Source organism: Uloborus diversus, chromosome 6, assembly GCF_026930045.1.
Source record: "Uloborus diversus isolate 005 chromosome 6, Udiv.v.3.1, whole genome shotgun sequence".
Lineage (NCBI taxonomy): Eukaryota > Metazoa > Arthropoda > Arachnida > Araneae > Uloboridae > Uloborus > Uloborus diversus.
In genome coordinates this window covers 69,940,975-69,957,629 of record NC_072736.1, presented here as the reverse complement: position 1 = coordinate 69,957,629, position 16,655 = coordinate 69,940,975, and the positions used below count along the sequence as shown (strand labels likewise).

Below are 16,655 nucleotides of genomic sequence, written 5' to 3'. Positions count from 1 at the left end.
TTTCATTTCTTGCTTCAGTGTAGTTTAAAGAAAATGAACTCACTCCGAAGAACTATAATTCTGGTGGTGACACAGTATGTGGCGTACTGAAATACTTGACTCAAATACACAACAAAAATAGAAGGAAAGTTAATTTATGTTATCACGAAACAAATGTCAACTTGAGAGCTGAATGGCATTTCTATGCAATATCACATGATAATGGACAATGTAACAGAATCAGAGGAACCATAAAAGGAATTGATACTACTAAGACTAGCTTGCAAAGAACTGCTAGAAGTCACATTTTAATTCCACCAGAAATGTATACCTTCTGCATTTTTGCTACTAAATATGGCATGCATTCTTGTGAGCCCTCGGTAGCACAACTAGCTGAAAAAATGCTGCAGGACTCTGTTTGACTCTGCAAATAAACTTCCCAATACAACATCTAATAACTTCTTTATTAAATATTCCCTATTTAAATATTATCACAGTAAAGTCATTATCCCTTAGCAAAAGGTAGAAAGAATAGTGTGTTACTAAAAAGACTGTCAAAAGAAAATGCCCATTATTGTCATAAAGGTTATTACATAGCTTGTGTTGATCATTAAATTTAGAGCCCCTGTCATTGTCTTGGTCTTAGTACAGTTTCAAAGTATCAAATTATGAATGTGTCTTGGTAAAGCATTCCAAAACGCAATATACTTGTCACCATTACAACTATAAGACTACTAGGTGAGTTCATTTTTTTTCAAAACTACACTCAAACAATAAATTTTAATTTGTATGTATACTGTTTTTGCATATGTGTAAGGCAATTTATATATGTTAATGTGCAGAGCGTATGTATGTATTGAAAATTTGTGTGTGTAGATTATCAGTCTAGTCTATAAATTAACTACTTAGGCTGATAATCAAGTATGAACTACTCATTCATGTCCAAATATCTCTAAGTTATCAAATTAAAGTAATTATTTTTACACTTACAATATGTTTTTTTCAGTATAATATATTATATAGGGCACAATATACGTACTTAAGAAGGTGCAATGAAGTTTTCACACTTTTTATTTCTGTTTTAGTGTGTGAATTAACTAGCAAATTTGACCAATTTCAAAGACCTATATCTTTTTTTACAAACCAACAACACAAAACAATATATACGACATGTATAGTTCTCAAATGGAATATTCAATTGCCCAAAATATTTTATTTTTAATTCCATCCCCTTTTGGTTTACGGGGGTCTAAAAATGTCATTTTTCCGACTTTTGAGGGGCTGTATTCTATAAAGGGTAAACAAACACACAGCAGCAGTTACATATTCCTATTAGCATGGTTCCAGTGATTAGTTTTTGCCACATTTCATTTTGTGCTTCCGTCCTCCCGAATTAACTAGCAAAATTGCTCAATTTCAAAGACTTGTATCTTTTTTACAGACCGAATACACAAAACAATATATATAACATATACAGTACTTGAATGGAATATTCAATTGGCCAAGAAATTTCATTTTTAATTCCATCCCCTTTTGGTTTACAGGGGTCTAAAAATGTCATTTTTTCGATTTTTGAAGGGCTGTAATCTATTAAGGGCGAACAAACACACAGCAAGTTATATATTCCTATTCCTGTTTAGCATGATTCCAGTGATTAGTTTTTGCCGTATTTCATTTTGTGTTTCCCTCCCCTACGCGAGTTATCCCCCTTTGAAATGAGTAAAACTTTTACATTTGACCTTGAACTTTAACCTGTTGTCATTATTTTAATTAAGTTACAGCCACATAACTCAGCATGTAAGACTATCATCTTTTGCACTTTAACATTAAAGTGTAAAATTAACTGTAGTAAATATAATTCAAATAGATTTTGGCCAAAATGCAAAGGTCTAAAAGTCCCATTTTTGACTATGAAAATCACTTTTGATGACCTCTAAAAAATCAAAGATCCAGTTTAGAGAAAAAATAAAAGTGGTTTTAAACCTCTTTCATGTGCAGCTTTTAGGGATATGAGTACCAAAAGAATTAAAATTGGTCGAGCGCACCCATCCTTCGAACCTGTATGGATTGACCCATTTTGCAAATAAGTTATTGCAGTTATTTATGAGAAAACTGCTACTCATTGCTAAATGGTGAAATATAAATTATTCTTAAATTAAGTGGAATATTTTTAAAATTTTATTTCTTAAACCATCATTATAATTTTTCATTGTATTTGTTGTTACATCTTTATTTTTGAACACTTGACATAAAAAAAGTTTTGTTTTTGTAAGAAGTGCTGTATTCTATCCTTTTACTTTATTTAAATATCAAATTTGAAACATACCTTTTTTCTACTTTGAAACTTCTGATCTTGAGAATTTTTGCAACTTTCACCTCTGTAGTAAGTTAATAACTAATATATTTTGACTTTTTTCTGATAGTTAAAGTGAAATATTTACTTAACCCTCTTCATTTTTCATGTAATTTAAAGTCATATGTATGTTCAAATAATATCAACATTTTTATTTATAAATGTTACTTTTTGTTTTAGAAAAAGAGGGCAAGTAAAAAGAATAAAGGAAACAACAAAGAGGTAAAATATTTATTTATTAATTTTCTGATTTTCTTCAAAATTACTTTAAAAATATGATCTTAAATCACGGAGCGCATTCAAACTGGAGTACGCATACCGGAGCATTCATTTTCTGTGGTGTTAAACATAAAATAATGTACACAAAAATGCATAATACAGTCGACTCTTGATAACTGGAAATTGAAGGGAAGACATAAAAAATTCGAGTTACCAAAAATTTGAGTCATCAAAAATCTTACGAAAAATCATTCCATTTAAAGTATAAGTATTCTTATATGCCTCATTAACAAAAGCGAACACAAGATACGAACATACCTTACTTTATTTAAAATATCTGTCACGAAGAGTTTGACGGGTACTCTTTTTTCTCTCCACTTCAATTATATTTTCCAAATGGGAAATAGCAATGAATGTCTTTAAGCCCATATCAGGTCTCGATTCAATAAACAACCGCATCACATGCATGGCACTTTTTGCTTCATTAAAGGTTATCTTTTTTGGATGGATAAGTTCTTCACTCTCATCATCTTCCTCTTCTGAGAGTGGTCGAAATTCGTCAACTATGTCTTTGTCCGATAAATTTCCACACACTTGAACATCATCATCTATGTTGACAACGTCTCGAAATGTTGTTACAGGATCTAGCTGCAGAACTTTTTACACTAAACTCCATTCCTCATCAACTACTTCCTCGATTTCCTTTTCTTTTTCTTCCTCTTCTAGGTGGATTTCCTCAGCAGATGCTTTATGGAAACCTGCCTTTCTAAAGCAGTTTGCAATTGTCTTTTGTTCAACGCAATTCCAGGCTTTATCAACCATTCTCATTGCTTGCAACACATTTACAGAAGGGTTGCTTCCTTCATCAATTTCAGCAATGCATTTTTTTACGACTTGATGACGATATTTTAGTTTGAAATTTTGGATGATTCCCTGATCTAACGGCTGTAGTTTTGAAGTGGTATTGGGAGGAAGGAACTCCAGTTTTACAGATTTTAATTTTGTTGTAATTGAGCTTGGATGGGCTGTACAGTTGTCAACAAATAGGACAATCTTGCGGTTTTGACTAGACATTTTACGGTCTAAATTTTTCAGCCATTTTTCAAACAATTCGGCTGTCATCCATGGTTTTGTGTTATCTTCATAATCCACAGGAAATGATTCAACTCCAGTAAAAAGTGATGTTTCTTTTCTTGAAATTTTCAAACCAACCACTGCTTGCTTTGAAATCTGTAAAGCCGAGTTGCTTCCCAAAATTCTCCGCTTTTTCTCTCAATATGTTTCCACCAAGTGGAATGTTCTGGGTACGGCACTGGGTAATCCATTTTATCAAGCACTTTTCTACTTCCGAGTATTCCGCCATCTTAATTTTTTTCCGATCCTCTTGGTTGTCATCAAAGTTTTTCAGAATAGTCACTTTATTTTTGAGAATGGTTGAGAGTGTGCTGTTCGGAATGCCAAATTCCTTCGCAGTATCTATCTTTTTCTTTCCCCCTTTTTTAACCGCAGCAGTCACCTTTTTTTTCTCTGCAATAAAAAGTGTTGTGCATTTTCGTTTTGTAGCCATATTTCGATGACAAATAAACCTGAGCTTTTTCACAGCACTAATAAGTAAAGTAAGAAGACGATGGATGACTAGAACGAGAAAGGGTTTGTGTTCGAGGAACTGGTCATTCAAGTTGAGAGAACGCTTATTCTAGAAACTCGACCATTGTCCACAGAAAACAGCAGCCGAAACATGTCACAAACAGGGAAAAAAATTCAAGTTACCGAAAAGAAGGTAAATTTCATTCGAGTTAAAGAGATAAAATTTCATTAAAAACGCAATAAAGGAGAAGGGAAATACTTTTTTTTTTTGAGATATCGAAAATTTCGAGTTATCAAAGTTTGAGTTATCGCGAGTCGACTGTATTACTATTCTGATTTTTTTTTCATGAAATATTTTTTATCTTCAGTATCCTAAGTGAAAACACTAACTTTGATAATGTTGGAAATTGTAAGATGATTTAATTTTTGTGTACATCAAGTATTGTTTGCTATAGTTCTCAATAAACTAAACTTGTAGGTGCAAAACCTTATTATATCAATAATATCAAATAGTGGAAATGTTTAAGTTTAATATGTATAATACAATCAAACCTTGATATCTTGAACCTCTTTACCTCGAAACCCTTGTTGTCTCGAAAAGAAAGTTTTCCTCTGTATTTTCCTTAAAAACTCCTGTATATTTTCCATAGTTATCTCAAAATTTATTTTTCGAAACCCTTGATATGTCGAAATTTTCACACAAAAGTGTCAATTGCGTTTTTCCTTGGCAATTTTTGTAGTAGGGGAGAGTTGACAACAATGAAACATTGTAAATTAAGAAAAAAAAATACAATTCTGACAGCTACCACCACCTAGGAGGAGTAAACAACCAAAATGCTTCCCAGAATTCCTAGTTCCACTCTGTTCTATGCTTTTCTTTTGTAGAAAAAAATAGTTACTGTTTGGACACACCGAAAGTCATTTCATTATTTCTTGCATCTATCATAATGTTGAAAAACTTCAACAATTAAGGTGAGCGTTGTAGTTTATGTTGTTACTGACACTTTAATCTTCTATTATTCAGCTATATTACTTTTAATTCATGGTTTATTTTAATGATATGAAACAAAAATCTTCACTTTGTTGTTTGGGCCACAATGAGACAAATTTGTTGGGCCCCAATGAGACATGTCATTGAGGCCCAAGCAGCAGTAAGCAAATGTAGAATACTTATCTGCTTCTTGTTTTAGTTTACAAAAATGAAATTTAACAATAAAAAATAGGCTTGATCAAAAAATATTTGTATTTTAACTAATTATTACAAGTGAACTTTTTATTTTACTACACAGCTTTGTACAAAACAAAACTAGAAACCGGTTAGGTGTTGATCAGGTTGCCAAACATAGTACTTATTTCAAAGCACTTTATAATTATAATATTTGTATAAAATAATTATATAAGTTAATTATCAATTAATATTTGGCATTTATTATTTTATTCTTTTCCTGTTTTTTAAATCCTAATGGATGTTTTTTTTTCTGGCTAATTAAAATTGTTTCTTATGTAAGAAAAAAACAGTTTCAAACATTTGAAATATGCTTTAAGGGGACACAAGACCTTGAAACAGGGTTGGCCGGATTGGACCCAATTGGGTTGGACCCAATGGTTTTTTTTGAAAAAACCCATTTAAAAAAACCCATTATTTAGCCCACTTTTGGGTTTTTTTTAAAATTTCTGAGAAGTTTTTTAAAAAATTAATAAATTTAAATACTTTTATAATTTAAATTTCTTTTTTATTTGTTCTTCACCACAGACAATGGGAAAAAATGAATTTTGAACTTTAATAGGTATTTCTTAACTCTTAACGCATTAAAAAAGTACTTCAAAGATTTTAAATAAATATATTTAACTTTTTTCTTTAACTGGTCAATAAATAACTCAAATTATCATGACTAAGTCCTTTCACGTCTGATTTTCTCAATATTTGTAGAGTGTACAGAGGAAACTACTCTAGCTAAAAGGCTTTCATGTGAATTATTTTCTGCAAACCAACTCGTCACATATCTCGAATAAACATGGTATATTTTTTAGAAATTAACAGGTTTTACAAACGGTCAGATAGAAAACAGTATAGGATGTACAGTATTTTTATTATTTTACGAAAAAGTTTAATATTTCTTACTCTGAACACAGAAATAGAAAAACAGGCAACATAAAATTCAAAGAAATGTCTTGATTAAGCTGGAATTCAGTAAAAAGGGATTTAAACTACTTGAAGTTCCACAGTAGTTTTGCATAACAAAATGAAATACAATAAAGTGAAATGCAAAAAAAAAAAAAAAATAATAATTTAATAAAGCGAACAATAGATTTTATCACTCGAGAAGTAACTTGCCTTAACTATTGGTAATCATGGAAACTAAAAACTCTGAAACTTCACTATTCTTGGGTTTCATCGTCTTTTATACTTTCCTTCAGAAAACCCTGAGTTTTAACTAGTTTTCCAACTCTTTTTTTACCCCAAGACAGTTTTTGCGCTTTGTCTGTATACTTACGCTACAATATTCCACAAGTACCCCACATTTTCCCTAAAAAAAGACAAAAAGACCCAATTTCTTTTAAAAAACCCAGCTTTAGTTGGGTTTTATTTAAAAAAACCCTGGGTCCATGGGCTTTTTAAAAAAAAAAACGGGTTTTTGCCAACCCTGCCTTGAAACCATCAAATTTATGAAAAAAAAGTTTTTCATTGGAATTGTGGAAAAAATCCGTCTTAGTCAAGTGATGTTGTAATTTTTTAATAACTCTGTACTGAATTAAGTTTCTTAAATGAACTAGCTAAGGGTACTTATTTTTCAAACTTTAGGTAAATATACAGTGATTATTCAGCTGTCCCATTGCGCCCTACTAAATGTCTCATAGTGGCCCATCATTGGACCAAATTGACACACTTTTCATAGAATTTATAAAGCCTCATAACTTCTTTTTCCTAACATTAAATGAGTTGAATTTGATGCAATGTACTATAATTTAATACCTTTAATATAATATAGTATGTTTCTGTGCTTTAGAACTCACCAATATACAAAAAATGAAAAATATGTGTTTTTTGTCTCATTGTGGCCCACCCTCCCCTAGAACCAGTTCTGAATACATTTACATGTAGGTTTTCATCCTTTTTCTTGGAAATGTTAAGAGTAGGGGAGATTAAAGCGAGATACAATTTGGAGAGTGTGGGTGGGTATGAGGGGGATGCTGTACTATTTCTTTTATCTTTTTCCCCCAAGTTAAGATTTTTTGTGCTTTTCCTCAGAACACATTTCTTACTTCTCAGAACAGGGGTCTATTTTGCATCAGTTTGCAGGCAAAAAGCTTTTGAATGTGCTATTGGTTGAAGATAAAATTAGAATATAAATGAAAAAGTTGACATTGCTGTTTATTTCAATAAAAGCCTTTCCAGTACAATTTCCACAATAATCAGAAACCACCAAGTGTTTTGCATAAACTATGATAAAAGAAGTTATTAAAAATTGAGAAATAAGAAGTACAGTCAAACCGCATTATCGCGACACCCGGATTTCACGACACTCCGGATGTCACGTCACTGTTTCAAAGCTCCGAACTTATGCCATATAATTTTAATGTTAAGTGGCTCCATATTTTACGACAGTTTTTTTCGTGCAACTTCGGTTACGACGACGCTTCAAGCTGCGCAGACTGGATCAAATATTTCTTTGCAATTGAAAATTTTTTAGTAAAATAATGAAGACATCTGGAAATGTTTCTTGTTGGAACTTCGGACTCTGACAAGAAATTTGACGAGGCATGACACTTCGAGAATGGTGGGGGGCGAGTAGATACGTTCTGTTACAGGTTTAAGACTTTGACAAGAGGGACAATAGAAAGGAATTCAAAGCAGGTGGATTGTAATACTAGACGAGGGAAACAACAAGAGAAGAGAAAGACCATTGCTATGTTAAGCTGTAGGTGGTCACAACAGCTTTTCCCATGAGAGAAGAAGAGATAAGGGGCTCCTCATTAGATTAAAAAGGGACTTAAAGTGGATAAAAGGATTAGAAAGGGTTTTTTTCACCTTCGAAAGGTGGGGCTTAGCCGTCAAAATCTAATCAAATTGCGGACAAAAGTGAAGAGTTTTAAATTGGTTTCTTTCTTGCTGGTAGGTTCATGGAAGATGGAGTGTGACAAATGTTATTCAAAAATTTGTCAAACATTTTATTGGAAAGTATTGTTGAATTGAAAAAAAAAAAAAAAAAAAAACTGAAGGTTTTTTTTTTTTTTTTTGAATAAATTTTGTTATATTCACCAATAATTGAAATTTACATTACTTAAATCTAATTAAAAACATAAACAGTATTAATTTCTTCATTAAATGTAATTTTATGGTTAACTAATGTTTAATTAAGAATGTTTTAAACTATTCCGGTTATGACGTCGCTCCGGCTATGACGACACTTTGTTGACAGTCCCAAAGGTGTCGTGATAACGAGGTTCGACTGTATGCTTTTTCAGAAGCAGCTAATAATTCAGTTTAACAATTTCTGGCTGCTGGTCAAGAAATTGAATACTAGATTTTGTTAAATTGAAACAAGGGTTTAAATAAATTTCAAATCTAGTAAAATGTTGAAGACTAGTTACTCGCTATGCAAAGTGGTCGCATTGTATCTAGATAAATATACATAACATATTTAATTGTGTGAGTTACAAATATATCTCTTTCAAAAGCTTGCTAACTTGATATCTCGAATTTTTCTCTTCCTGAGTGATTTGAGATATCAAGGTTGTACTGTGTATCAATATAATCTGTATATGTGTGTACAAAATACATAAAAAACCTAAACTCAGTGGCGCAACAGCTCATGGTCCCAAGGCCCATGTACTCATCTCGGTTTTCACGGCCGAGGGCTCTGGGGGTCATGGCAGATGTTCTTGTTAGGTGGTCAACCGAACATAGAACCTCCAATGTTTAGTTCCCAAGCATACTTGGCACTCATTTTATTAACCCACAGAAAGGAAGAATGGCAGGGTCAACCATACCCAACCCAAGAAACGAGCGTGGGTCTGCGGCATGGAAGCTTGAAGCGCTACCACTGAGCCACTGGTCTTCACAATGTATATTCGGCTGGCACTTAGCTATAGGGTATTTTTCGATAGTTAAAATTTCATTGCTCCTGCCCTCTTATCTTGTTCCAATGAACAAAAAACAAGCTGTGCACAATTTCCCTTCCTTTGGACTAATTCTTAGGGGTGCCTCAAATTGCTTGAAGTTTGGTCAGTCCTCGAAATCTCGTGAATTTTTTTAAAAAATTTAATTTTTCTTTAACCCAACAGCTTTTAGAGAATGAATATATTTTATTATGATAAACAATTTCTATATAATCAAAACATAGTGAAAACAAGTGAATATTTAACAATATTTTTTTCTAAGTAAGGTTTTAGTAGCAGTTGGATATCTTTAACGGTACGGTCTTCAGCAACGATGCTGAATTTATTTAGCACCAAAATGCAACTGGCGCAGGCAGGAGAGGAGAGGCTGTTACAGAAGGCGAAAGCCACTGGGCCAGCCATTCCCGAGAAGGTAGGAGAAACCAAAGATCATCGATCAGAGGTTTTAACTCCTTCCCCTGCACAAACTGCTGCATCTTAAAGAGTATGGACTGGTCAGCCACAGTCCTATGCTCAAGCAGTGCATGTATTTAAGATGGCTGTTTTGAGAGAAACCTTCCATCAGAGAGGTTATCTTGCGATGACATTGAACATATTCAGCTTGTCATTCTAAGGAGGACAGACCTGATTCTGTCAGAGGATCACATGCCGATCCTCAGGGGCTAATAAGCACAAAACTGCAGTCCTCATACGGAATGACTGAGCTGCCGGTGTATTTTATGTACTTTGTCTTATATGCCTGATTCTGGGTAGGTTATTTTTTCCTGAAAATCAGTGATTGGTCCTGGAAGTACTTTTATAATTATTGATTTTTTGTGATATCAACATCATATATTTTTATCTAAATGTATTTCTTACAAGATTCCTTTAAAATGTTGACAGTAGCTTTTCATTTTATAAGATTAGCATATTTGCAATAATCAGCCAACAACATGGTGTGAAGACCGATTTATGTCTTAACTTGGCTGAAATCCAATTACCAAACCAAATTTCTCTTTGCTGGGGATTTCAAGTTTATTTCTCAACTGTTACTGATTGCTGTTAGATCATTTCTAAAACGAAAATATTTCCCCTTTTTTGAGATGTTTTCAAAAATCAAACAGTTTATGTGCTCTGTTCAGACACAATGTGTGTTATGAGTTTATTGCAAATGTGTTATGACTTCCCAATGTTTTTTTTTTTTTTTTTCAAAAATAGTTCTAACATATCTTTTTTGACAAATGCTGTTCTAGTTTGTTTTTTCATGTCTTTTGGTTTATTATTTCTCCCAACTATTGTGTTTTATGATGGAGTAATTTCCTCTAAAATCAATACTTGGAGGATTGAAATTTTGTTGTGTTTTTCTTACAATCTGCAAAATATATGCTTTGTTTTTGCTTGATAAACAAATGTATTAAAAAAATTCAGAAGTTTTTTTTTCAAATAAATTAGTAAAAGCTCTTCTAAAAAATTCTGAATTGCCTTTTATAAATTCTCTACTTTCCTTCCATATTTTACCAATACACCAAGAAATCTTTTAAGATCCATCCTGTATATTGCTTACTAAGCTATCCTTTTCTCAAACAATTCCATTCCTTTCATCATGAACCCTCATAGAAGTGGAAGACTCTCAAGAACCTTCTCCAATAGAATATTAATGAGAATTTTACATTTTTGAATAAAAGTAACTTTTTGTTTAATACATAATTATTTTTTTGGATTTTGCATTTCTTTCTTTTTCCCCCTTGTTTGATTTTTCCCCGAGTAATATTTCAATTTCTCATCTTTAGATTAAACCGATTTATTTTTCTTTTATTTTAGTGGGATGTTGGTGATTTCTGCTGTGCTGTTTATCCTGAAGATAATTTATTATATGAAGCTGTGATAATATCAATTGATGATGGTATATGCAATGTTATGTTTTTGGGATATGAAGATGAAGTAGCAGTTGAAATGACAGAATTAAAAAAATCAAAAGGAAAGCGAGCAAGAAAATCTCAAATACGAGCTGCTAAGCAATTCAATGCTACAAAAGAAGTGAGTAATAAGTAAAAATTAAACAATAAGTTCATCGTTTTTCTTTCCAGATGTGTTTCAACAATTGAGATCAACAAGATACTGCCTTATTATTTTCTTCACCTAAGACCATGCAGGTTCAAAGACCAATCCGGCCCATCTAAATTCCATTTCTGTTCATCAAAAAGAAAGAAAAAAAAACACTAATCCAATGTCAGGATAATACATTTGATGAATACATTTGTCCATTGAAATCGTACCCGTTTATGATGCTGTTCCAGAAAATGCTTGCTAGCTAATTTTTGATTTTCAATGAAAAATGGTTTGACATATTTCATCTGCAAATGGTATCAAGTGATATTTTTTATCTAATTATTTTTCCATCTTCACGAGGTGTGGTTTTTTGGCTGTCCCAAACGATACCTTTTGCTCTATTGTGTTTCTCATGTTTCAAAATGCTATAAATACCACATTTGGACCAATGAAAAGTAAGTGGCATGTGGAAAATGATTTTACTTTCAGTTTTCAGTCTTACGACTTCTATAGGTGAGAATTGCAGATATTTTGGTAATTTGTTAACTCCTTCAGCTAACTCCTAACTTTATAGTCTAAGAAAAAAATTCTTCATGATCTGTACACTATTACCTTTTTGGGATATTTGCATTAATTCTCTTTAGTGCATAAACTTTTCCAACATCAAAAGGTATATATTTTTTTCAATTTCCGATTTTCGTTTTTATTAACTTTTTCCGAACTTCAAATATATATTTATGGTCATATTACTTACCTACAGTAGATATTTGAAAGCATTCTGTTGGAACAGTTCTATTTTTAGTAAAATATTCTTCTTGTACTTAAACTTTTACACCACACTATTATTTTGCTATAGAACCCCTGTTTTATTATAGAATGGGACCAATACACTTCTGTTTATCTGAATCAGCCTATTTTCAAATCCCTACCAAAATTTTCAACATGGCAGGCGTCACAAAATTCTGTTTTAAATAAATTATAAACTTGAACAGAAAAAATGTATGTTATATGGGTCAGAGAAAAATTTTCTCAAATTTTACTGGTTTGTGAGTTAATTAAGGTTGGGAAAAACTGTTCTAGTCAATTTTTGATGTTTTCTTACAAAGTTCACATCAATTTATTTTCGTGTTTAAGTAAGTAGCATTTTTTCTTCCTTTTCTAGCGTGAATCCGAAAGTGAGACGAGCGAGGAAAGGAATGTCAGTAGTCACAGAAGACTTAATAACACAGGTTATCAAGATACCAATTTCATGCATAACCCTTCAGCTGGATATCATAACCCTACAGCACTGCATCCTATGCCTCATCATTATTCTGCACCAAATGCAATGGTAATATCATTCAAATGCCTTTTGCTAATGCTGCTAAATAATGAAAGTTTTAAAAACAAATTTTTAAACTGTCCTACTTTTAAAAATCTGGTAGTAGTAGTTAACTTATACATGTTATCAACTTATACTTTAATATAAACAGGAGGCACAGAAATTTTGGGACCCGTCACAAATGACTTTTACGGGGCCTCCCCCGGTTGCCCCTACGTCCTACATGGATTTTACCCCCCTTTTTGAATATTTCGGTCCCTCTTCAGACTCAGGCCAACGGGTGTCCCCCCCCCCTCCGTGCACGCTCCTGAATATGAACAGTGCCATTGTTTAAATGCCTCCCATTTCATTTTATATGAAGGAAATGGAAGTAGTTTCAAATTTAGTAGGGTAGTTCATTATTTTAAGGAAGTTTAAGTGTAAATTTCAGCATGTGTATTGATAACATGAATAATAATGTTCTCTAATTCATTTAATTGTTTAGTTTTCTGCTCCACCTGCACCACCAATGCCCGATGCTCCATGTAATCAAGATCCAAGCATTTACAATATGCTAAGTGCATGGTATTTAGCAGGATACTACACTGGATTACATGAGGTAAGGCTTTTCTAACTGGTCAAGTTTCAGAATATTTTTAAATACTCATTTTGGTCCTGATGTGAACATTATAAGACAGGGTGGCGACAGATCAGGGAGATCAGAGAAAAGTCAGGGAACTTTATTAATCAGGGAAATATCAGGGAATTTCGAAAAAATAACAAAAAAAATCAGGGAAAATTGATTTTATGAAGAAAAAAAAATTTTTTTTTTTGCTTTGCAAAATTGAGTGCCTTAATTCTCTACGCATTTTCGGCCAATTATCTGTTAAAAAAAAAAGTTAAAATTAATGAGGTGCAATTATACACTGCCGCATATTTGTGCATCTTTTTTCCTCAACGTCAAAGTATTGCATCTTACTAATTAACCACAGGATGAACTTCCTAAAATTGCATCTGTGTCTGTAAAGTTGTTTATTTTACCTAACTTGAAGTTTACTTTCACACCTTTCAATACTACGTAAAATAAACAACCCTACAGGCAAAGAGGAAACCATCATTAATGCCTTAGCTCCTTTGCCTTCATTCCATTGTCTCGGTGTAATAAGAGTATTGTAATCAAGATTTTAAGAAAAAATCTTTGTTTTTTGAATTAATACTGATAAAAGCTTAAAAGTTATTACTTCTTCACATTTTTTATGTAATTGCTAAAATTGAGCTTTGAATCAAAAAAAAACTTTGTTTTTTGCCGTTATACTATTTGCTGTCACAACAGATTAGAAAGGTTTTCTTTTTTTTTCAGACGTAAATGATTCTTTTATTTTAAAACCAAGTTGTATTCTTTTATACATTTTGAAATTAACCAATTGTTTCCCCCCCCCCCCTTGCATTTTAAAGTTGTTTGTTACAAAAGCAACCTAAGATTTTTTTCGATACATACTGAAATCATTTGAAATAGAGTTAACTTGTGCACTTAAGTAAATATCTTTATTTTTTTTATTGTTAAAATGCTGTAATCATTCATTAAAACCTATGTTCTTGATTAGAGAAAAGGTCCCTATGAATAGATATCAAAAGGTTTCATCTGTTTTGCATAAATATGTCAATTAGTTATATAAGAATAACTACATTATTTCTATTATTTCACTATTACTTGTTTTTCTTGCAACAATTATTATACTGTTTGAAAATTTAGTTCCAAATAATTTCAATTACTTTTTAGTTCAATCTTAAATACACGTATGTTTTTAAGAGTGATTTTAATAGTTTCTTAAAATTCTTATCCTCAGTGGTTATTGGAAGTAAAGTTTTTTTTTTTTTAAATTTTATATAACTTTCCAAATAGAAAAAATGTGCTGAGGAAATAGCAGATGTAATTGTAAATATTTTCAATGCTTCTTATAACTTGGGGACAGTGCCAGAGGACTGGAAGCTGGCTAACATTACACCGCTCTTCAAGAAAGGGTCTAAAGGGAGTGCGGGAAACTATAGACCTGTGAGTCTAACTTCGTTGGTTTGCAAAATTTTTGAAACATTGATGAAAATTAAGATAGTAAATTATAATATACTGTTTTGTAGGGTTTTTTTTCCAAACAAATTGACTTGATATGTTTTTTTTTAACATTTTATTAAAAAAAACAGCATTTTTTTAAAATATCTTTAGTTCAACAACTTTACATAACTTAAAACGTTTAAAATACTGCATTTTATGCAAACATACAATGGATTTCAAGCAGAGCAAAGAAAGGAAACCATTATCATTGGTAACGTAAATCAGGGAAAGTTGACGAACCTAATCGGGGAAAAGTCAGGGAAATTTTTTTCACAGTTTCTGTCGCCACCCTGTAAGATTATTAAAAATTTGAATTGTTTTTTGGATATGCCCCCCTCCCCGACCAGGGTTTGCCAAACCAGGCCCACCCTGAAAAAACTGCCTAGCTCTTTTCGAGTGGACACACTTGAAAAAATCCACCTCAGTAAAGCAGTCGTTATTCAGAATTTATTGTACAATGTACATTAAAAACATTTACTACAGAAACAAACTAATTATTATAATAACTATTTTCATCAATACTAAGAGTCCAGATATTGCCTTCTTCCTTTTTAGACATTTTATAAAGGATTTGAAAGTAAAACTGTTATGATTTCAGAATCATTTTTTTTTAAATACATTTCTTTCTTTCTTTTTTTTCTTTTTTTGAATTGTTGGGGAAAATGCTTTGTGAAACTGTAACAAGAAATCTCTTTAACTTGTGTCAGCAACAAAGTTAGATTCAAATAATCCAATGACATCAGCCTTAAGTATCAAACCTGTGTGATGACTGCACCTTGAACATTATTCCTTGAATTCCTTATTTGCTACCCTAATTCTACTCATTTTATCTATTATTTTAGTAATTTATTTATTAATATTTTAATTGCTCCTTCATGCCATGTAAAATTAACCAAAAAACATGTGGTTTGACACCTAGATTCAGATTTTTATAAAATTTTGTATCTTTGCTCTTTCTATGCATTTTAGAAAACATATAAAATATTTTTGGAGAATTTCAATGGGTTTAGCGCAGAAATGCATAGCAACAGTGAAGTTTCAAAAACTGGAAAAAAAAAAAAAACCTTCCTGCATGAAATGAATCACATTGGTTGCTTGCATATACAATGCTTGAAGTACTTGCAGAACAAATTTGGTCAAATGATTTTATGATGCAGAACTGCTTTGGGATTCTGCTTTGGGGTTCATAAGACATTCTTTTATTAGTATATGCAAGATTTATTGATAATCTCTCATTTTAATACTGTTAAGATTTGTATTTTCAAATTCTGGAGTTAATTTAATGATATGTTGACGTACAGTTGGTTACAAACCGCAGTGTACCTAATTTGTGGTTCAGGTTTTGTAAGTATTGTGGATAAATTTGAAGTTTTAATGCATTATATCTAAACTTCCAATTATTCACAAAATTCTTCCTAATATAATATAGAGTTCAATATCATAACTATTTTCCACATTGGTTTACTTTTTAAATTAATCCTATTAATGTGTTTTAATGTAACCCTGAAGATTCCATTTGATGCTTTTTTCTTTTCAGGCAAAAAATCAACAGTTTGTACAGCCCGGTCATATGAAGCGTTGTTGCTGTCATCATTGAATAACTTTCATTTACTATTGATGTTGATATTTGAATTGTAATTCTGTAACTCGAAAAGTTTTATACCAACCATTTTCTCATTTTTAGTTGAAGGAGTTCTGCATTGTAATAAATAAGTTTTTTTTTTTTTTTCACTTTGTATATTTTATTTGATTTTTTACTAAAAATATTTTCCAAATATTTTATCTAATTTTAACGATATACAGCATAGCTGCCAAGTGCTCCGTTTTTCCCGGAGTTTCTCCGATTTTTATTGCGTACTCCGAAAATCCGATTTTTTCCAAAAAAACTCCGTTTTTTTGACTTTGCTTGTACACTTTTCGATTTTTGAGGAAAAAGAAGAGATTTCCCTATTCTCGAA

At 31.8% G+C, this 16,655-nt stretch overlaps 1 protein-coding gene across 1 annotated transcript in view; it reads left to right on the top strand.

The window, feature by feature from the left end:
* The window catches only part of LOC129224579 (survival motor neuron protein-like), a 41,468-nt gene extending 25,053 nt beyond the window's left edge, over positions 1–16,415 (top strand). The window contains exons 3-7 of the mRNA XM_054859062.1: positions 2,513–2,554; positions 11,060–11,275; positions 12,450–12,617; positions 13,093–13,206; positions 16,235–16,415. Coding sequence (XP_054715037.1) covers positions 2,513–2,554; positions 11,060–11,275; positions 12,450–12,617; positions 13,093–13,206; positions 16,235–16,294 — 600 coding nt within the window. The 3' untranslated portion in view covers positions 16,295–16,415. The remainder of the gene's footprint in view (positions 1–2,512; positions 2,555–11,059; positions 11,276–12,449; positions 12,618–13,092; positions 13,207–16,234) is intronic.
* The last annotated feature ends 240 nt before the right edge of the window (positions 16,416–16,655 follow it).